This window comes from Mesocricetus auratus, unplaced genomic scaffold (assembly GCF_017639785.1).
Source record: "Mesocricetus auratus isolate SY011 unplaced genomic scaffold, BCM_Maur_2.0 Super-Scaffold_100015, whole genome shotgun sequence".
Lineage (NCBI taxonomy): Eukaryota > Metazoa > Chordata > Mammalia > Rodentia > Cricetidae > Mesocricetus > Mesocricetus auratus.
The window spans coordinates 24,183,722-24,201,289 of NW_024429198.1; the positions used below are offsets into that span (position 1 = coordinate 24,183,722).

The window sequence follows — 17,568 nt, forward strand, 5'->3', positions numbered from 1 at the left end:
AAGTGTAGATCCTAGATCTTACCCATTATCAAAGAAGGAATGTCTTTTTTTCTTCAGTAGATAGAAACCATGGCAGAAATCCACAATTTGTCAAAAATACAGAGAACAAGTAAGTGACTGTGGGGGTGGCAAACCCCAGTGGATAGATCCACAGCACATTTCTACACCTGAGGTTCAGGGAACACAGTGGAAGAATCAGCAGAAAGACTGTAAGAACCAGAAGACTAGAGCGTATGCTGGAAGATACTGTCAACTGTGCTTCAGTTGTTATACTTATGAATTAGTATAACATATATACTTAACAATAATAATTGAAAAAGAAAAGGGTCATGACTTTGAGAGAAAATTAGGGATCATGGGAGGAGTTGGAGAGGGAAAAGATGTATAAATGATGTAAATTCAGTGCTCATTGTGTGAAATTCTAAAGAAAATAAAAAATACCGTTTCTATGTATAGAATAGTTTCACCTGCATCCTGCATCCCTTAAATTTGCACCACCATTGGCCTATACCTTCTTGATGTCGATTAGCTGGCTCAACAAGGTCATGTCTATTGACGAAGTCCTTAAAGAAAACTTCCAACTGGTTTTTAATGGAAAATTGATGCTTTCTCTTTGATTAACTCAATAAAAGTTTGGAGGAAAAGCCCAGATAAAGGTCAGTTACATTGACTGGCTTTGAAATTGTTCTTATTCTTTGGTATTAACATGTCTGGGTTTCATCAACTTTGTGAAATGGCCAAGATTCCCCTTTGAACTCCAGCCCCGGGTCACCATCAAAGATTAACCACGTTCACATCAGTTGTTCTTTTATTTCCTCAGATTCCCTCTGAAGCTGTTAAGAAATGATTGTAATAAAAGGTATTTAAGGCTTGCAGAGATGACATGTCAGAGCAGAAGGAAACTGTCTAGTGATCTAATCATGTATCACGCTTTATAGAGCAGAAGTTAGGAAAAGGAGATAAGATGGCTCCCGGCCAAAAAGAATGCAGCTGTCCTCCCCATACACATCAGCTGCCACACTCCAAAGCAAGCATCCCAACACATCTTCCTTCCATGGGGCAGGGGGGACTGTCCCATTAGTTCTGCCACACTACATAGCAAGAATCCCAACACATCTTCCTTCCACAGGTGAGGGGCTGCCCCTTTTTTCTGATAGAGGTAAATAAAGCTAGTCCTGGCTCAGCTGAAATTTTATATTCTGATTTCTGTGAGTATCATTAGACTTTTAGAGCTTGAAATGTTCTAAGAAATGACAGACAGACTAGAAAATGAAACAAACAACAGACACATTAAATCTTTGTCTGTCTTTTGTACTAGCAGATAGACTCTCTCTGCCAGACTGGGCTCTTGAGAAGCCTATGTTGTACCTGCTCATCATTGGAGTAGACAAAGCTACAAAATGACTGCTCTTACTCTGGTGCTGTCTTTATCTTCATTGCAACAAGCTAGTTTCAGATAACAAGCCAGGAGCAGCGTGTCAGGGCTGAGTTACTTTCCTCCTAATATTTAAAAGGCATAGACTTCTGTGGGTGGTTGCTCACAGATACAGTGGCATCTTGGAGTAGTCAAGATGAGATTTTGTTGAAAAGAACAAGAAGCCTCGTACACTGAAGTGCCCTGATTATAAAGTTGAAGTTGTGTGTCAGACTAATTAGGAATGACCTTTTATGACTTAGCCACCATCCATCTGTGGGATGTCATTCACTGCCAAGCTGTAGCCTTGACTGAGCAAGCTACAACATAATTGAGAGAAACAAGACAGGAGTGCTTTATCTTTAGCTTGGCAAATAATGAAAGTCTTGAAACTATTGTGGCAGTTAAATAACTTTTAAATCTCTCTCACATTTCTGTTTTTATGTAGCAAGGATACTAGACAGGCCTGAATTTTCCTCTGGTGAAAACTTAAACACTTAATGAACTTATTCTGATCTGAAATATAGTATTTTTTCAGGTTGACTCACCTGTAGACATATCAACAAATATATGTGTGTACATAAGGTATATGCAAGAACACTAAATATATATCAACTATGCTTATTTTTATGTAATTATTAAGATACACAATAATCCAAATAGCATTTCTACTCTAAATTTAAAAGGAATTGTTTTGTCTATGTTATCTCAGGATTAAATGCATTTTTTACATAGCTCATTTTGACCTATACTCTCTGCCTTTGGTTTTCATAGAAGATAAACTTGATGTGATCAAAGATGAGTACAATTATTTTAATGTTATTTTAAGAGTAAGAATGATATGACATTGGATATGCAAAAATAGAATTGAATCATTTTATTCAAACTTTTTGTGATTATTGTGGGCTTTTATAATGCATTTCTTGTGATAAAACATTAACCGTCACACTTACCTTTACTTTGCTTTGTTCATTTAAATGTTATTGTTACCATTTGTACAAGAAGCCACAGTACTCAGGACTGTCATTTTAATGGCGAACAGGTATTTCTTTGTGAAAATAAGCCACACTTTTTAAGTTATATGCAGTTAAGTTATAATTACAAACTCTCTTATTATTCATTATATTCAAAAGAAAGAAAATTTAACTATTAGGGTGGCTGTAAGATCTAAATTTGTCATCTGGTGTAGTGGGACACACCTTTAATCTCAGCACTAGTGAGGCAGAGATAGGCAGATCACTATGAATTCAAGGCCAGCAAGGTCTTCATAGCGAGCTCCAGACAGTCAGGACTAAGTTTGCATATAGTTCGTGTCTACGTATATACTAATTGTAACAATTTGGCCCCCATAGTACATCCTTAAGTGTTTGTTAGAAACAGCAATGGTAACCTACATCAAGCATAAAACATACAGAATCCTACCAGAACCGTGCAAAGGTTGTCGCACTCAAGCAAAATAAGTGAAGGTATTGAGCTGAGAGGCTTGTAGCTTCTGTTCAGTGTCTGCTATATGCCAATAATAAAATATGTGACCTTGATATTGACATTCTCCTACTCCAAGGTTATGGATCTGTTTCCTTCCTTGTTCTAGCAGTTATGTTGGACTATTTCCAAGAGCAGACCTCCTGCAAATGCTAGGTACAATCACTTCTGAACAGGTTCCAACCCCTCAACCCTTGATCAATAGTTCTATCTCAAGAATAGCTCTCTGATTTTTTTCAGTGGTCCCTAGAATGCTGACCCTCTCTCCTTAGTTGGTTTCCACCAGACGCTATAACGCCTGCTTTGTGTTTACTTGTGATGTGTGTAGGAGGCAGCATCATGAAGCATAAACATGTTAAAGATATTTACTCTCTCATTTTTCTTTCACCAGTGGGATGGAGTAGGACCACTTCCAGACTGTGCAGAACCACCAAAAGGGATCCAGATGCTGTGGCACCCATCCATAGTCAAACCCTACCTCACACTGCTCTCTGAATGCTCAAACCCAGACACGCTGGAAGGGGCAGCAGGCGCCCTGCAGAACTTGGCTGCAGGGAGCTGGAAGGTATGGCCAGTTCATTACAATACAAAAACAGTCTGGAATTATGAGCAAGCCTTAAAAATGGTACAAGTATACATTTAAAAAATGAAATTCTAATAAATATTTTTAAGACATTAGAGAAAAACCAACTATATTGAGCTGTGGGCTTAGAATGCCCTTAGATTTTCTTCTTAGGTGCTGCAGTATCCTTGAAGACCATTGTGAATGTAAAGGGATAGACATGAGTACAGCCATTGAAAACACTCTAAAATGCTTATCATTTTACATGGATAGATAACTTGCTTATTTTTCAGGAATTATTATGATAGGTTGCTATTTCAAAGCATTATCATTGGCAATTAAGGGAGCTAAGTCTAAATATCTTCTCTAAAATACCATGTGAATAGTGTAGTACCAATTCCTGATCCTTAAAGCTAAGAACCCCATGCACTTTAAGAATACAGACTTACAGAAAGGAAACAGCAAATACATGCATGTAACAACCAGAATGAAATCCTTTTTCTCCAAGGTGTTGTAGACAAATACTGCTTCTGATTGATTTTCATAAGAAATTATTAACCCTTCATTTGGGTTAGAAAATATTCTCCTTATTAAAAAAATCCATGGGTATATTCACTAACAGTTCCATGTACCAGTCTTCCCTGTTGAATAAAAAGGTATGGTCACTGAGTAAGCTGAGGTTGTATCTGGGAAATGTCAAGAAAAGAGATCAGAAAGCTTTGAGTTTTTTCCTATCATGTTCCATCCATTTAATACCAGTGCCTGAATTTGGAATGCTCATAATCTCTTTATTCCTCTGATATTCATTATCTTCAGAAGCACATTAGCATTGACATGTGGAAACATAATATTCAGAACCACAATGCCAGAGATGCACAGGACACCACACAGCTACACACTCCTGCTCATACCTTCCAATGTCTGCCTGATCCCTCTGCCCTCATCCTTCCTTTCTGTTGCTTTGGCCTGAGTTTTCAAAATTTCTTTTCTCTCACCAATGACATCCTAGCTTTCTGGGCCCAGCCCTAATGAGTTCTCTTGAGGCTGCTGATGTTGGGTAAGCTCAGTCTTCTCTTAAAGACCTAGGGATAAAGAAAACTGATTGTTTCACTCCCACCCATGAGGCATCTCCAGTATTTAAAGAATTCAGGTTGAACTGGGTTGCAAATGAAGCTGTCTCTTGGTTTCAAGCTGAGATTGGGAGACAAGTTTTAAAAGAGGAGTCATACTCACTCTTCAGAGGGCCAGCACATAGCATGCCATGGCTAGGAAAGGTATAATTATGGAAGCCACTCCTTGGAATTAGCCCTCGGAGCTTACATTTCTCTAAGCTTTCATTTCTCAGAAGCTTAGATTGGCATCACAGTTCAAACCTAGGCTGGCCCCATCTTTTCTGCACATGAGAAGACCTAGCAAATTAGAGCTCGCTTGTGTGTCACAAGACTTCTACAGCATGCAGGATCATCAGGACAAGGAATGCAAAGATGATAGAAGATGTAACAGACCAAGAAGTTTTCTCTCTGTGAGGCCAAGAGTGCCCCCCATACACACAGTTCCCCTCCACCTTCCCTTCCTCAATGCACTAACTGGACAAGGAGAAAGTTGGTTCTGGGGTGAACTTGACCTGAGGCATGAAGGCTTACATGGAAGCAAATCACATATACTACTTTAAGATACAAATTCAAATAAATTATTTAATTTATCAATATGCTTTTCTGTTTTTTATCAATTTTCATGTTCCTTAAGAAATTATTATGTCCTTAAGAAAATTTAAAAATGAAGAAATGTTTTGGGCTCTACAAGATTTTGAATGTAAGATTTTAAACTAAATTCTGTATTTCATGTGTCCTATAAAGTTAAGGGGAGATACAGATTTGAACTTAATCAAGCCTCTGGAGTCTTGAAAGCAATGTCTGAAATTAACACTGCAAGGAATAGAATTAATGGTAGACTAAATAATGCAAAAGAAAAAAATCAATGGACTTGAAGACAGTATAGGAAACTATTGAGAATGAAACACACAGAGAAGAAAAACAATGTAGGCATAGATGTACTAAATAGGCTGATGTGTGTAATGAGTCCCCACATAAGAGAAGAGGGCAAGGAAGGGAGCAGAGAATAGTTCAATACAGTGAATACTTTTCATATATGACAAAAGTCATGCATTTATATATCGCTCCAAGCACAGAAAGGAAAAAGGAAGGAAGCTGTACAAAGAACATTGTGATCAATTGTTCTACACTGGTAATAAAGTGTTAAAAGTATCCAGAGGAAAGAGAATTGTTACGCACTGCCCAGCATACAATCAATGTCACCAGTCATCCATTCATTCATGATGTAAGGTTGCTGAGCCACCTACTGTTCTCTAGGAGACAGTGTGGTCCATTAGGCATCGGACAACTAAAGCCATGGTGTAGTTTTCTCCTTGTGCTTTTCTGAATGGCCTGAGCTTAGATTAGCAGTTCTCAAACCCTGGCGCTTAGCCCCAGCAGCACCTGTGCACACATCTCTATACACAGCTATAAGTTTGATTCCTAAGGCATCAGCAAGCCATTTACAGCACAAATTACTCCCCAGGCCATCCTTACAGGGTCACACTTTAGGACTCTTCATTTGACTTTGATTCTGATATAAACATGCTTTGTTATTTTCATCTCTCTCTCTCTCTCTCTCTCTCTCTCGTGTGTCTGTCAGTCTGTCATAGAACATATGTGGAAATCAGATAACCACTTGCAAGAGTTGATTTCTCTCCTTCCACCATGTAGGTCCCAGAGATTGAACTTGGATCCTCAGGATTGGCATGAATGCCTTTTCCTATTGAACCTTCTAAGCAGCCTGGCATGCCTTCACTCATTGAATCTTCTCATCAGCCTATGGTGTATCTTTACTCATTGAGTCATCTTCTCTCAGCAGCCAATGGCATGCCCTTACTCATTGAGTTATCTCACTAGCCTATGGCGTGCCTTTACTCATTGAATCATCTCACCAGTCTATGGTGTGCTTTTGATGTGAAACTGATAGTGAGGAGTCACAGGAGAGTCATGGTTTCACCAGTGCCTAGGCTCAGCAATGCCCAGTACTGCCACCTAGGTCCCCAGTATCTGACTGAAATGTGGAATATTTTGTGTTACTTATCAGTCTCTGTGATTGGGGGTAACCAAGATAGTTTGGAGAGTTAATGAGATGTGTCTTGAGTTCTTAATTAGAAGGAGAAAATGATAGGGTTTTAAACTTTTGCTCTTTTTATGTTTTCAAACTTTTTGCTACCTTGGATCGCATAATGCAAGGAATGAAGGATATGTAACATCACCCCAGGCCTACTTCTAGCAATCACACTATTCTCCTCTCAGCCCTTGAAACTGCACGTTAGTTCAGCTCAATTCTCCCTACTGTACGTCTATCTCCACATGTCCAGAGGACATTTGTTTACCAACTTTCCTATTATCAATAAAGTAGAGATTCACAAATGGGAGAGAGAAGAGCTTAGAGAGATGAACTTGCCATCACAGAAATCTGGATAAAGTTTAAGGATTATGACAATTGACCTTTTCAAGTCTATATAGATTATGAGCTTAAATTAGAAAATACAATGTTATACCCTTATAACAAGGCATAAAGATGCACCATAAGAAATGCAGTAGATATCCCATGGCAAAGAGAAATGATAAAAAATGTAAATATGAGTGTGCAGAAAAGAAAACTGCCAGAGACCATTCCAATAGTCTCTATTCCTTAGCTTCTACAGAGTGATTGTCATAACATCATCCCACTCTCATCAGGATGTCTAGTTGTTATTGGCTATTTCAGAAGGTAGAATTTTAGAAAGATTTCTATCCCAGATGGACAAAGTAGAATAATGGCTTTTGGATGTCAATCTTAGTGTAAACACTTCTTCCCTAATAAGTCTAGACAAATGGGCCAGTCATCTGTTATGTAGAAAACCTCTTCATAATGTTTCTGTGCATTTAAAAATATGCACACATACAGAGATCATTATCATTGGATTCACATGTGTATGTGGGAATCAAGCACATTCCCGCCACCTATTATACACTGTTTTTACTCTGTTATAGGGAAAAGGAGACAGAGGGTTCTTAGAGAAGAGTAGAGAAGATTATTTTTGCACCAAACAATGATATATTATGATAATCAAAGAGATTAAGGGAGTCTAATATAAAAACTGAACAGAAAAATCCTTGCTTGAAAGAAACAGTCTCAGTTCAAAGGAGATGACTCAGTCAGTCATTTGCTGTGCAATCATAAGGCCCTGAGTTCAAATTTCTAGAATCCACATACAAAGCCACTGCAATCCCGGGTGCTGGGAGCTGGAGAGAGGAAGATCAATGGGACTCACTTTCTAACCAGTCTAGCTGTATTGATGAGCCCTGGGTTCAGTGAAAAACTCTATCTCAAAAATGAGGTAGAGAATGACTGAGAAAGACAATGATGTTGGCTTCTGGCCTCTGCATGCACCTTCACACAAACATATGATTGCATATGTGTGCATATAGCACACTCACAAATGCAAAGATTTTTTTTTTTAAAACACAAATAACCAAGGCTATGGCAGGGCATACAATGGCTTTCACATAGCACTATCCTCAGCAAGCTAGCCCTCTAAGAATGTGTTTTTATAGAAACTGTCAAATTTTAGTGGCATTTCTTAGTAGTCCTTAACTTTTTATGACCCAACAAAACAGAAATGAGGAGGTAAAACTGGAGAATTTTGCATGGAGAGAGCTCTTTATGGACCTCCTTGTCTGACACGATAACTTCCATTTATGAGAAGAGCATGATCACTCTTTGCTGTGGCAAACTGACTAGAAAACTGGATCTTCCTAATGGCCCTTAACACTTTCTAAACTTTAAAATGTTCATTACTTGGTTCATGAACATCAGACAAAGGTAAAGGCATTACGGCAGTGATAAATGTTTCTCAGAACAAGTATGGACTCTAGTTGCACTCTTCTTGTTCACAGACAGTGAATTTATTTGTAGCAGAATATTAAAATGAAGTGATACAGTAGTTTGAAGATTTCCAAAATGTGAATGGATGCTCTTTCAACTCCTGTTTGTAGATTCTTTCAATTGTAATTGAGGTTTATGAAAACCCAGGCTTTGAATTGTAGAAATATGTGCATGATGGTGATGAAGCTAAACTTTTAGATAGTTTAGTCTATTTCTATTAAAATATGAATGTTCTCTAGGAATATTGTCAGCCTGTTTTATTAAAAATAAAATAGAATATGCCGGGCGGTGGTGGCGCACGCCTTTAATCCCAGCACTCGGGAGGCAGAGGCAGGCGGACCTCTGTGAGTTCGAGGCCAGGCTGGACCGACAGCCTCCAAAACAATACAGAGAAACCCTGTCTCATAAAACCAATAAAATAAAATAAAATAGAATAAAAAGTAGCACATGTAAGACCCCATATTTTATAAAGTGACATGATAGCAATGTGAATTTAAGGAGAAAGAAATCGAATTTCTGGCCATGTGACCCAATCAAAATTATTTGAATGTAAGAGAACTCAGAAATTAGAGATTTATACTTAGACAAAGAAATGACAAATTTGAAAGGGACAGCGAGTTTAGCTTAGTCTACCAGTCACTTTCTTGTAGTAGAAAACCAGAGGAGATTAGTAGACTACAACAAAAAAGCAACACTTGTGGTTTGGCATATAAGATGGAATGATTCATCTTTGCCCTAGTTTATGGCACAAGTGAAAGCATAACTTTTAAATGCAAAGAAGAGTTTTATAAAATGGTTTTTTAAATGGATCTTGAGGTATCATGCCTAATAGAGGAAAATAAAGAAAAACTGTCCCAGAATAAGCACAGGGGCTGTCTGAAGGCTCCACCTACATGGAGTGTGTGAGAAACAGTGTGTTAAGAGTGAGGACAAGATGTGGAAGCTAAGGAGCAAGAGGTGAAGGACCGAACCTAGGGCCAATTCTTGACCCTAGTCACACATAGCTTGACAGCTTCTCCCCTACATGACGAGGAAGTACAACAGGGTCATGAGCCACAACAGTATTGCAAATGCCACACACACTGATGTCAACTCCAGAGGTGACCTGTGCTGATAACTTGATGCTGGGTTTGTCGCTGTTGAGACAGATCACCTGAATTCTGCTACAGCTCTAATATAAGTGTCAGAATCCCTTTCTGGAAGTGGAGAAACTGCTGAACCAGAGATAGCAGGAAGAGTGACAGGGTCCAAATTTACCTTCTTCTAAAGAAAAGCAACTAACAAAAAGAAATAGTTAGAACAGTGGGGTTTTGACAGAGAACTTGAGGATAAGAGATAAAAAAAATATTATGAACCCTGTAGCTGAAATAAAAATAACTAGAGTGTAATGTTTAGTCTTCCTGCCCACCACCTGGTTCCTGTTGCTGCTTTCAGCCCCCAAATAACACACAGGACTCTTTAATAATTATGAAGCTGTTGGCCATTTGCTTGGTTTCTTATTGCCTATCTCTGATTTTATTACTAGCCCATAATTACTAGTATATATTTTATAAGAACCTGTCTTTTGAGGACACACTTCTGAGCACCCATTGTTCCCAGGAGATCACGTGGTGAGAGCTCTCATCACTACAATTCCCAAAATCCTCCTAGACTCCTAGTCCTACCTATCTTGTTTCCCTATTGGCCAACAGTGCTTTATTCAAACCAATCAGACACATATTTACAGAATGACATCTTCCAACACTAGAGTTTGTGGGACAAAATACCAAAGATCAGGATTTACACAGGAAAGTCCCTTCTAACATTCAGCAGGGAACTTGTAGCACTTGCCTGTGAGAAAAATGCATAAAACTGGCAGAGGTCACCTGAAACTACAAGAGGGAGTAAAATTTGGCTCATACATAAGGTGGACATAGTATGTGTTTTCAGGTGTCATATGGGGTGGGCGGGAAGCTCACAATTTATGGGCTATTGGATAAATTACCCAGAAAGATCTTGTTTATTGTGAAGAATATTAGCCATGAACTGGGCGTATTCTATCCTTTCCTATAGAACCTTACAAGCAAGATCCAAATTCACCAACAGTTTCAAATTGTATGGATCACAATTCCAAACAACACTACTTAGTGGAATGTAGGTATTTCCGTCTCCCACAGTTAAAATTGGGAATGCCTGCCATTCAGTTGGAAATGACTCTATCAACAAATGAAAAAAGAAAATGTAGTCTATAATGGAAAAAAAAAAACAAAGAAAGAGTGAGCTCAGGTCTGACAAATGTTAAAATTAGCAAACATGAGAAAATTATGATGGCTTTGTTTATGTTCAGAAAGTTAGAGATAGAGGACATGCGTTTGAAAAACCAAATCAAGCATCTTGAGTTAAAAGTACCATGTTTGAAATGAAAAGTACGTGAGATGCAATGAATAGCAGATTAAACATTGCACAGAAAAAATTAGTACAGGTGAGGACAGTGAAACATCGGTGAATCTCAGCCAGTTCAGTGCACACATCATTGGGCTCCCCAAACAAAAGGACACAAAAAGGTTCAAGAGAAAAAAAAATATTGGCAGGAGTAACAATTTACATTTTTCCAAACATAGTGAAAACCATAGACTCACAAACCCAAGAAGTTCAAAGACCCCCAAACACAAGGAAATTGAGTAAATTACAGCAAGTACTTCATAATCGGATCACTCAAACTCCACATTAAGGAGAAAAGCTCCAAACACCCCTCCCTGGAAAGGGGGGAGCGTAGCTCACATCAACAGGTCTAGGCCAGCACCATAGACAGCATTTCTAACTAAGACAGGCTAAGGAAATGCAAGACTTACAAGGAAGATACAACTTGACTTAGAACAGTTGTAAAACTACCTTTCTGAGTCTTTTTCAGAATTATACTATGCTGAGAACAGACATTGTCAGTCACCCATGTAGTCATGCCAGAGAGAAATTATGACAAAGGAACTTGAGTTGAATTGCTATAGCATTGATTAGAGTATTGGGGATAGCACCTCAATATTCTAATCTTCCCACCCTGAAGAAAAGCATCTACTCATAAGATCTGAGTCAGTAGTTCTGGCATCAAATGTAGGGTACAGAGTTAAGGGATTAGTCTGTCTGCAGAAAAGACTCCCGTGAGAGGACACAAACACTTAGAACCTAGAATGCCCCCCAATGGAAATGGGTGGAAATCTCTGGCCTCATCAATGATTGCACTGTCTTTAAGGCAGAGACACTTTCAGCGGAGATAGTGCTGCCTTACATAATGAGTACTTAGTGCTGAAAATCAGCCTGATGCTTTCTTTCATCAATTAAACACTCTTTAATCTTCTGCTATGGGCCAGAAGCTGAAGACAACTGAAAGAAAGAAGAGATGAATGTAACTTATTCTCTGTAATACAGGTGGAAAAGTTCCGATGGACATTGTCATTGGTATGATGAGAGTATGTCAAGGTCCAGGAGTAGCCCTGATGCCACTTTTACAAGAAGGCAGGAATTGGCATATTCCCAGCATTGCTACTTAAAACCTCAGTATAGAAGCTGAAGGCTTAAGGTTACTTTTGGCAGACTATTCCAACGGTCTGTTATTTAAAGTAAGGCTACCTGCTATGACATTCATGCCTCCAAATATGAAAAGTCTCAGACAAGATAGAAGGCAGAATTTATTTTCTCCTGACATCACAGGAAAGACCAGGGATTAGAGGCAGGAAGCAGTTCACACACAGGCTAAGAGTCATTCTGTCATCTTCAACATGTGACTCCAAGTGTCCTCCCATTGTTACACCCACCAGCAGAAAATGAAAGAAAAACAAAATTCAGTCCCTAGCAAGAAATATTCTCCCATGCAAATCCCAGTGGCTTCTCTCTGTTCCCTTTCATGAGAAGAAAAAGCTTCCACTAATATAGTCCACTTATGTTGCAGAACAAAGTGCTGTGTTAGTACAAAATGATTGAAGTTGAGTTCTGCTGCTGCATAGGAATCCTCTACAGACACTATACTTTATGGTCACAAGAATAAAGGCCTCATTAGCGTGGCCTCTTCAGACTGTTCCACATAACAAACTACAGATTCCCCCCACCCATGTCATCAAAAGAAGAAATGTTTTAATATCTCCAAATGGAATTCTCTGACTCCATGAGAAAGACACCAAGACTAGTCCCCTATTTTCATAAGAAACTACATTTACAAAGTAAAAGATAAGGGAAATTTTCTGGCTTGGCATCGAGTAAAGAAAAAGCAAACTATTTGAATTACTTTTCTTGTCTCACATTGAATAAAAATGATGGCCAGTCAGCCTCGCCTGTGTGCAGAGGCTAAGAGCCTGCCACCTGCATTACACCCTGCTGGTTGGAGTTCAGGATGCTATCAGTCTCCCCTCCTCAAGGATGTATTTACACCTAGGGGGAAATACAGGTGGTTCAGGTGAGTTCTGAGACAGCCTTAGTTTCATGAATGCAAGACCTATCACCAGAAACAGTTGCATCAAATTCCCTGAAGGACATTTCTAAATGGCAGTCACACACAGTGCCTTTTACCTCCAATGTTTGGTGGAGGGGGGAGGTACTTCAGAAAGGTTCCATTGACAGATAAGTTGTTTAAATTGATCATTGCTGCTCTTTAACATGGCCGAGGACAGGATACAGGTATTTGTTCAGCTTCTTGAATACTTTCTCTAGGTCACAGTCAGTTAAGCCTGGCCGTCCTTACTTCTTACATGAAAGCACATCAACAGCCTTTTCCTCCTAGGAAACCCAGTCACCTGTACTTTAGTATTTTTAGCAGATAGTGTGATAAAACTCAATCTTTGCTGTAATCTGACTTACATGGAAGACATATGAACAGGGGTGGGAGACCCACTCTCTAAGCACACAATATCTGCTGCTACCTTATCCAATATCCCTGCTTACAAATTATAGCTTTGTAACAAGGAAATTCCTCACAAGTCCCTTGACCAAAGATTTCACTCCTCAAAGTAACTATTGAAAATTTGAAGACAAAAGAGTATAATCTTATTACATGGCTGAACTAAAAGAACAACAAATGAATGTAGAGGAGCCCTTGTGAGGAAGGCTTTGTGCTGACATTCCCCAACTACACCATGGATCCCATAGTAGCCACCAATCACAGTTCTATTCCAACTATGAAGACTTAGTAACTCAGACAATAATTAATAATAACAATAGTAGTACTAACATAAACCACAAAATAGAAACCACATGATTTCTGAATATTTAATACATTTTTAATAATAAACTTCCAGTAAAGTAACACTGAATAAATAATTTGGCCAGTGGGATATATTCTGCCCTAATATAGTGCTAATTAAATTGCCAAGAAAATAACATGGCATTATAAATAAATTCAGAAGCAAAAACTTTTAGACTCTCATAATTTATACTAACATTGTTGTTAGATAGTTTTCATTTCATGGAATAAGAATTAGGTACATTGAGACCCTATGACAGCAGAACATGCTAGAATACTTCTGAAAAGTTAAATTATGGGATGAGATAAATGAGTTGGTAAGGAATTTGCAAGATCTGTTAAATAGCTGGCCCATCCCTATTACTATATGGGTTCGGCTTCAAAAGAGACTGTTTTGTTCTTGATGGAAAACATCATCTTCAGTTATTCAGTGCAGTATTAAGATTTCAAGGTGGGTGGAGGTGACTAACCTAGGAAAATTACCTCTTAACTGCATAAATCAGTTTTAGTGGAATTGTCTCATCTTCAGTATGGGATAATTTATGGAGATGTCATAACCATCATTTGTGTTTTATTCTGGCTCATATTTTTAAATTAAGTACCTGGAAAGCCACAACTGAATCAGGCAACCTGGATTTAAAGGATTAAAAAATATACTGACTTTACTTATCTTTTAATTCTTTAGGGTAAGGAAATTTATTAGATACAGTTTTGGTCTGGGTAGTTCTTTTGAGATTCATCTCTGAGCTTCATTTTGCCTAAAATGACAAAAGTGGAAAAACAACAATCTAGACACTTACAGGCAAATTCAGCTTTTCTGTGTTGGCATCTCTTGCCTTCTACTGACCACAAGGTGATGCTGACTTTGGGTTTTGTGAGCATAGCTCTGTAGATGGGGAGTGGTTAGATCATGCATTGATTCTTTCTGAAGTCAGCTTTGTCCTGTGGTGCCTCCTGTCTGGGGCACACAGTGGTGTGATGATTGGTGGTTGGACAACCCCTGCTCTATTGCACACTCACAGCCTCACGTCAAAGTTGAGCATCTTTGGATGCAGTCATATCTCCTCCATGCTAATGATTCTTATGTGTCGCCTGCTTCCTAGCCAAGTGACCCCTCTGTAATTCTTGTCTATAGCTCTTTCTTCCTTCACACTTCAGCCCATAGAAGCTCTCAGGGCTACCCTTGGTGACACTGGGGTCACAGAAGCCATTCATACTTCCTGGATCCCTCCAGGATGGTACTGAAAACCTCACTAGTTAGTTATATAGTCCAATAAGGGAAGCCATTTGGTGACTCTTCATTCTGCCATCTTTGTTGAGGGGGAGGAAGAAAGTAACACTACACCCTCACCCACATCAGCAACTTGCCCCTGGAGACTCCAGCGTTGTGGTGACATCTCACAAAGTACTGTGACATCTCTTCCTTCTTCTCGTAATACCCCACACCATTTGGGAGACTCTGTGTAGACTCTGAAAACTGAACAAATTGTTTTCTGCTTCTTGTAATCCCCTTTCAGTCTACCCAAGCCTTTACCTGGTGTGCTAACCTTAAAAACAACCACTTGCTTTTACTTCTCTATCCCACTCTGGCAACATCTTTTGGAGTCAAACGATGACCCAAACCTCTGCCCAGGAGAAAAAAAGAAGAACACAGTATTTACTGTCTGAAGTTTTGTCTCATTCCATGTAAACAAATATGACACAGACAAGATATTCCAGTCATGTGTGGCTTTCATATCAGCCCTAGTGGATCAGAACAGCTGTTCCCAAGAATAGATTTAAGTGTCCAGTAATTAACTAGCTTTAACTCAGGAATTTGGAGGAAAATTAAATGGGTTATTGGCAACCAAAAATGATTAAATGAAAACCAGCATTAGCTGACTAACTTGTAAGGAGTTCTGTGAACTATGGAATGAAGATGTTCATAATCGAAGCTGTCCTTCTGAGGAACTAAGGAAAATGTATATCAGGCACAGTGACTCAGAGATAGTGCCTCGTGGAATTCAAGACCAGGTTGAGCATTCACAGTCTGCATCATGCTGCACTTCCCTTTAGTGAAGGCACAGGCTTCACAGAGTTGAGGGTTAAATGAGTTCAAACATACAAAGATGTTAGAACGTTTCCTGGGAAGTGTGTTGTCAGATGTTCACTAGCATGCTTTGAGGGGACTCGCCTTCCGGTGCCATCTTTGGGAAATCCCCACATCAGGGATAATCTGAGTCTGCAATCCTGCTCTGCTTGTGTGCCTGGTCCTCTCGTTCTTCCTTGCTCCTTCTCCTCCTTCTCCCTGTGCTTGCTTTTCCCTCTTTCTCTGCTGCTCCTGACAGTTCTCAGCATTTTACCTTGATCATGGACCACCCTTCTCAACGGTATCCTTGTCACACCTGGCTTGTCTCTCCCCTTCTTCGCACTGCCCTGCTCAGTGCATACTACCCTCAACATCATGGTTCAGTCAGGTAATTTACTCCAATCAGGGTGCGCTGTGTACACCTTTCTCTACTGTCCCCTTACTTCATTGACACCCATTCTTTCTGATTAAAGCTTTTGCAGCTCGTACACCTTTCAAGCCACCACTGGTTGTGTAAGCCTCGTCCTTCTATACTACTCCCATCTGTGAAGCATCCCACAGCGCCCAGGCAGTTTTATCTCAATCATGCCTTCTGTTCTTTTAACTCTCTACCTGGTGACTCGTGGGCTTCAAGCCCACTCCCTGAACTTCCAGGCTAATGGCTTAAGAACATTGCAACCTCTTATCTTGCAACATATAGAAACATGCAGATTTGCAGCACATTTGAATATGATGTAGATGTCAGGCTATAGACTGTGGTGATATGAGAAGGCCCCCCAACACACACATACACACACAGCACACATACACACACACAAGTTCCAAAAACAAAATAAGAATGTTCAGCTCTTGGATCACCTGAGTATCAAATCCATTGCCAGGCTATCACTTTTCCTGTTTATTTTTTCCAAAAATAGTTTTTTATTTAAATTAGAAACAAGCTTGCTTCACATGTCAATTCCAGCTCTCTCTCCCTCCCCTCCTCCCCCGCCCCCTCCTGTTCCCCCCAGGGAGCATGAGGCCCTCCATGGAGGATCTCCAGAGTCTTCATTTCGTTCAGGGCAGGACTTAGGTCCTCCCCCAAGAATCCAGGCTGAGAAAGCATCCCTCATTGTTGGATGGGCACCCAAAGTCCATTTGTATGCCAGGGATAAGTACTGATCCACTACCCAAGGCCCCATAGATTGCTTAGGCCTCCTCACTGACACCCACATTCAGGGGGTCTAGATCAGTCCCATGCTGGTCTGGGGTCCCAGGCTATCACTTTTCATATCACAAAATATATATCCAGAACTCATACCTATTGAAAGTTTACATGGTCAATTTTTTTGGTTCAGTTTTGTTTACTATCCTCTCAAGTTCCCATCAGAGTTAAAGGGACTCTCTTTAATCTTCACTCACAGGACCATCTTTTTTATCCCTCATAGGTGAGGTGAGTACAGTACTGGACCCTCCAAGAATGTCATAGCCGTCCCATTTAGGGACATTACAGATATAGCAGTGAGCAGTGTGGAGGATTAAGGTCAAAAGCAAACCAGAGTTTGAAGACTGATCATAGGAGATCACATGGTCAGAAGGAGTGACAGCTGCAGACAGAGAGAGAGACAGACAGAGACAGAGAGGAAGAGAGAGAGAGAGAGAGAGAGAGAGAGAGAGAGAGAGAGAGAGAGAGAGAGAGAGAGAGCATACTATCTTCAGCCAAAGGAGAAGCATATTCAGGAACAGGGGTATCTCTTGTGATGAGGTTATTTAACATTTCATATTTAAATGTCCCTATTGATAAAGTGATGATGCTGATCTTCCCATGGTTTGGGAATTAGAAGAAACCTCAACTGTATAAACCAAGAGCACACTTGGAAGGAAGGCTT

General features: G+C 39.6%; 1 protein-coding gene across 5 annotated transcripts in view; it reads left to right on the plus strand.

Moving 5' to 3' along the window:
* Window positions 1-17,568, plus strand: part of Ctnnd2 (catenin delta 2) — an 814,201-nt gene that overhangs the window by 714,512 nt on the left and 82,121 nt on the right. For all 5 annotated transcript variants that reach the window (XM_040757687.1, XM_040757684.1, XM_040757683.1 and 2 more), the window contains one exon: window positions 3,288-3,461. In XM_040757687.1, coding sequence (XP_040613621.1) covers window positions 3,288-3,461 — 174 coding nt within the window. The remainder of the gene's footprint in view (window positions 1-3,287; window positions 3,462-17,568) is intronic.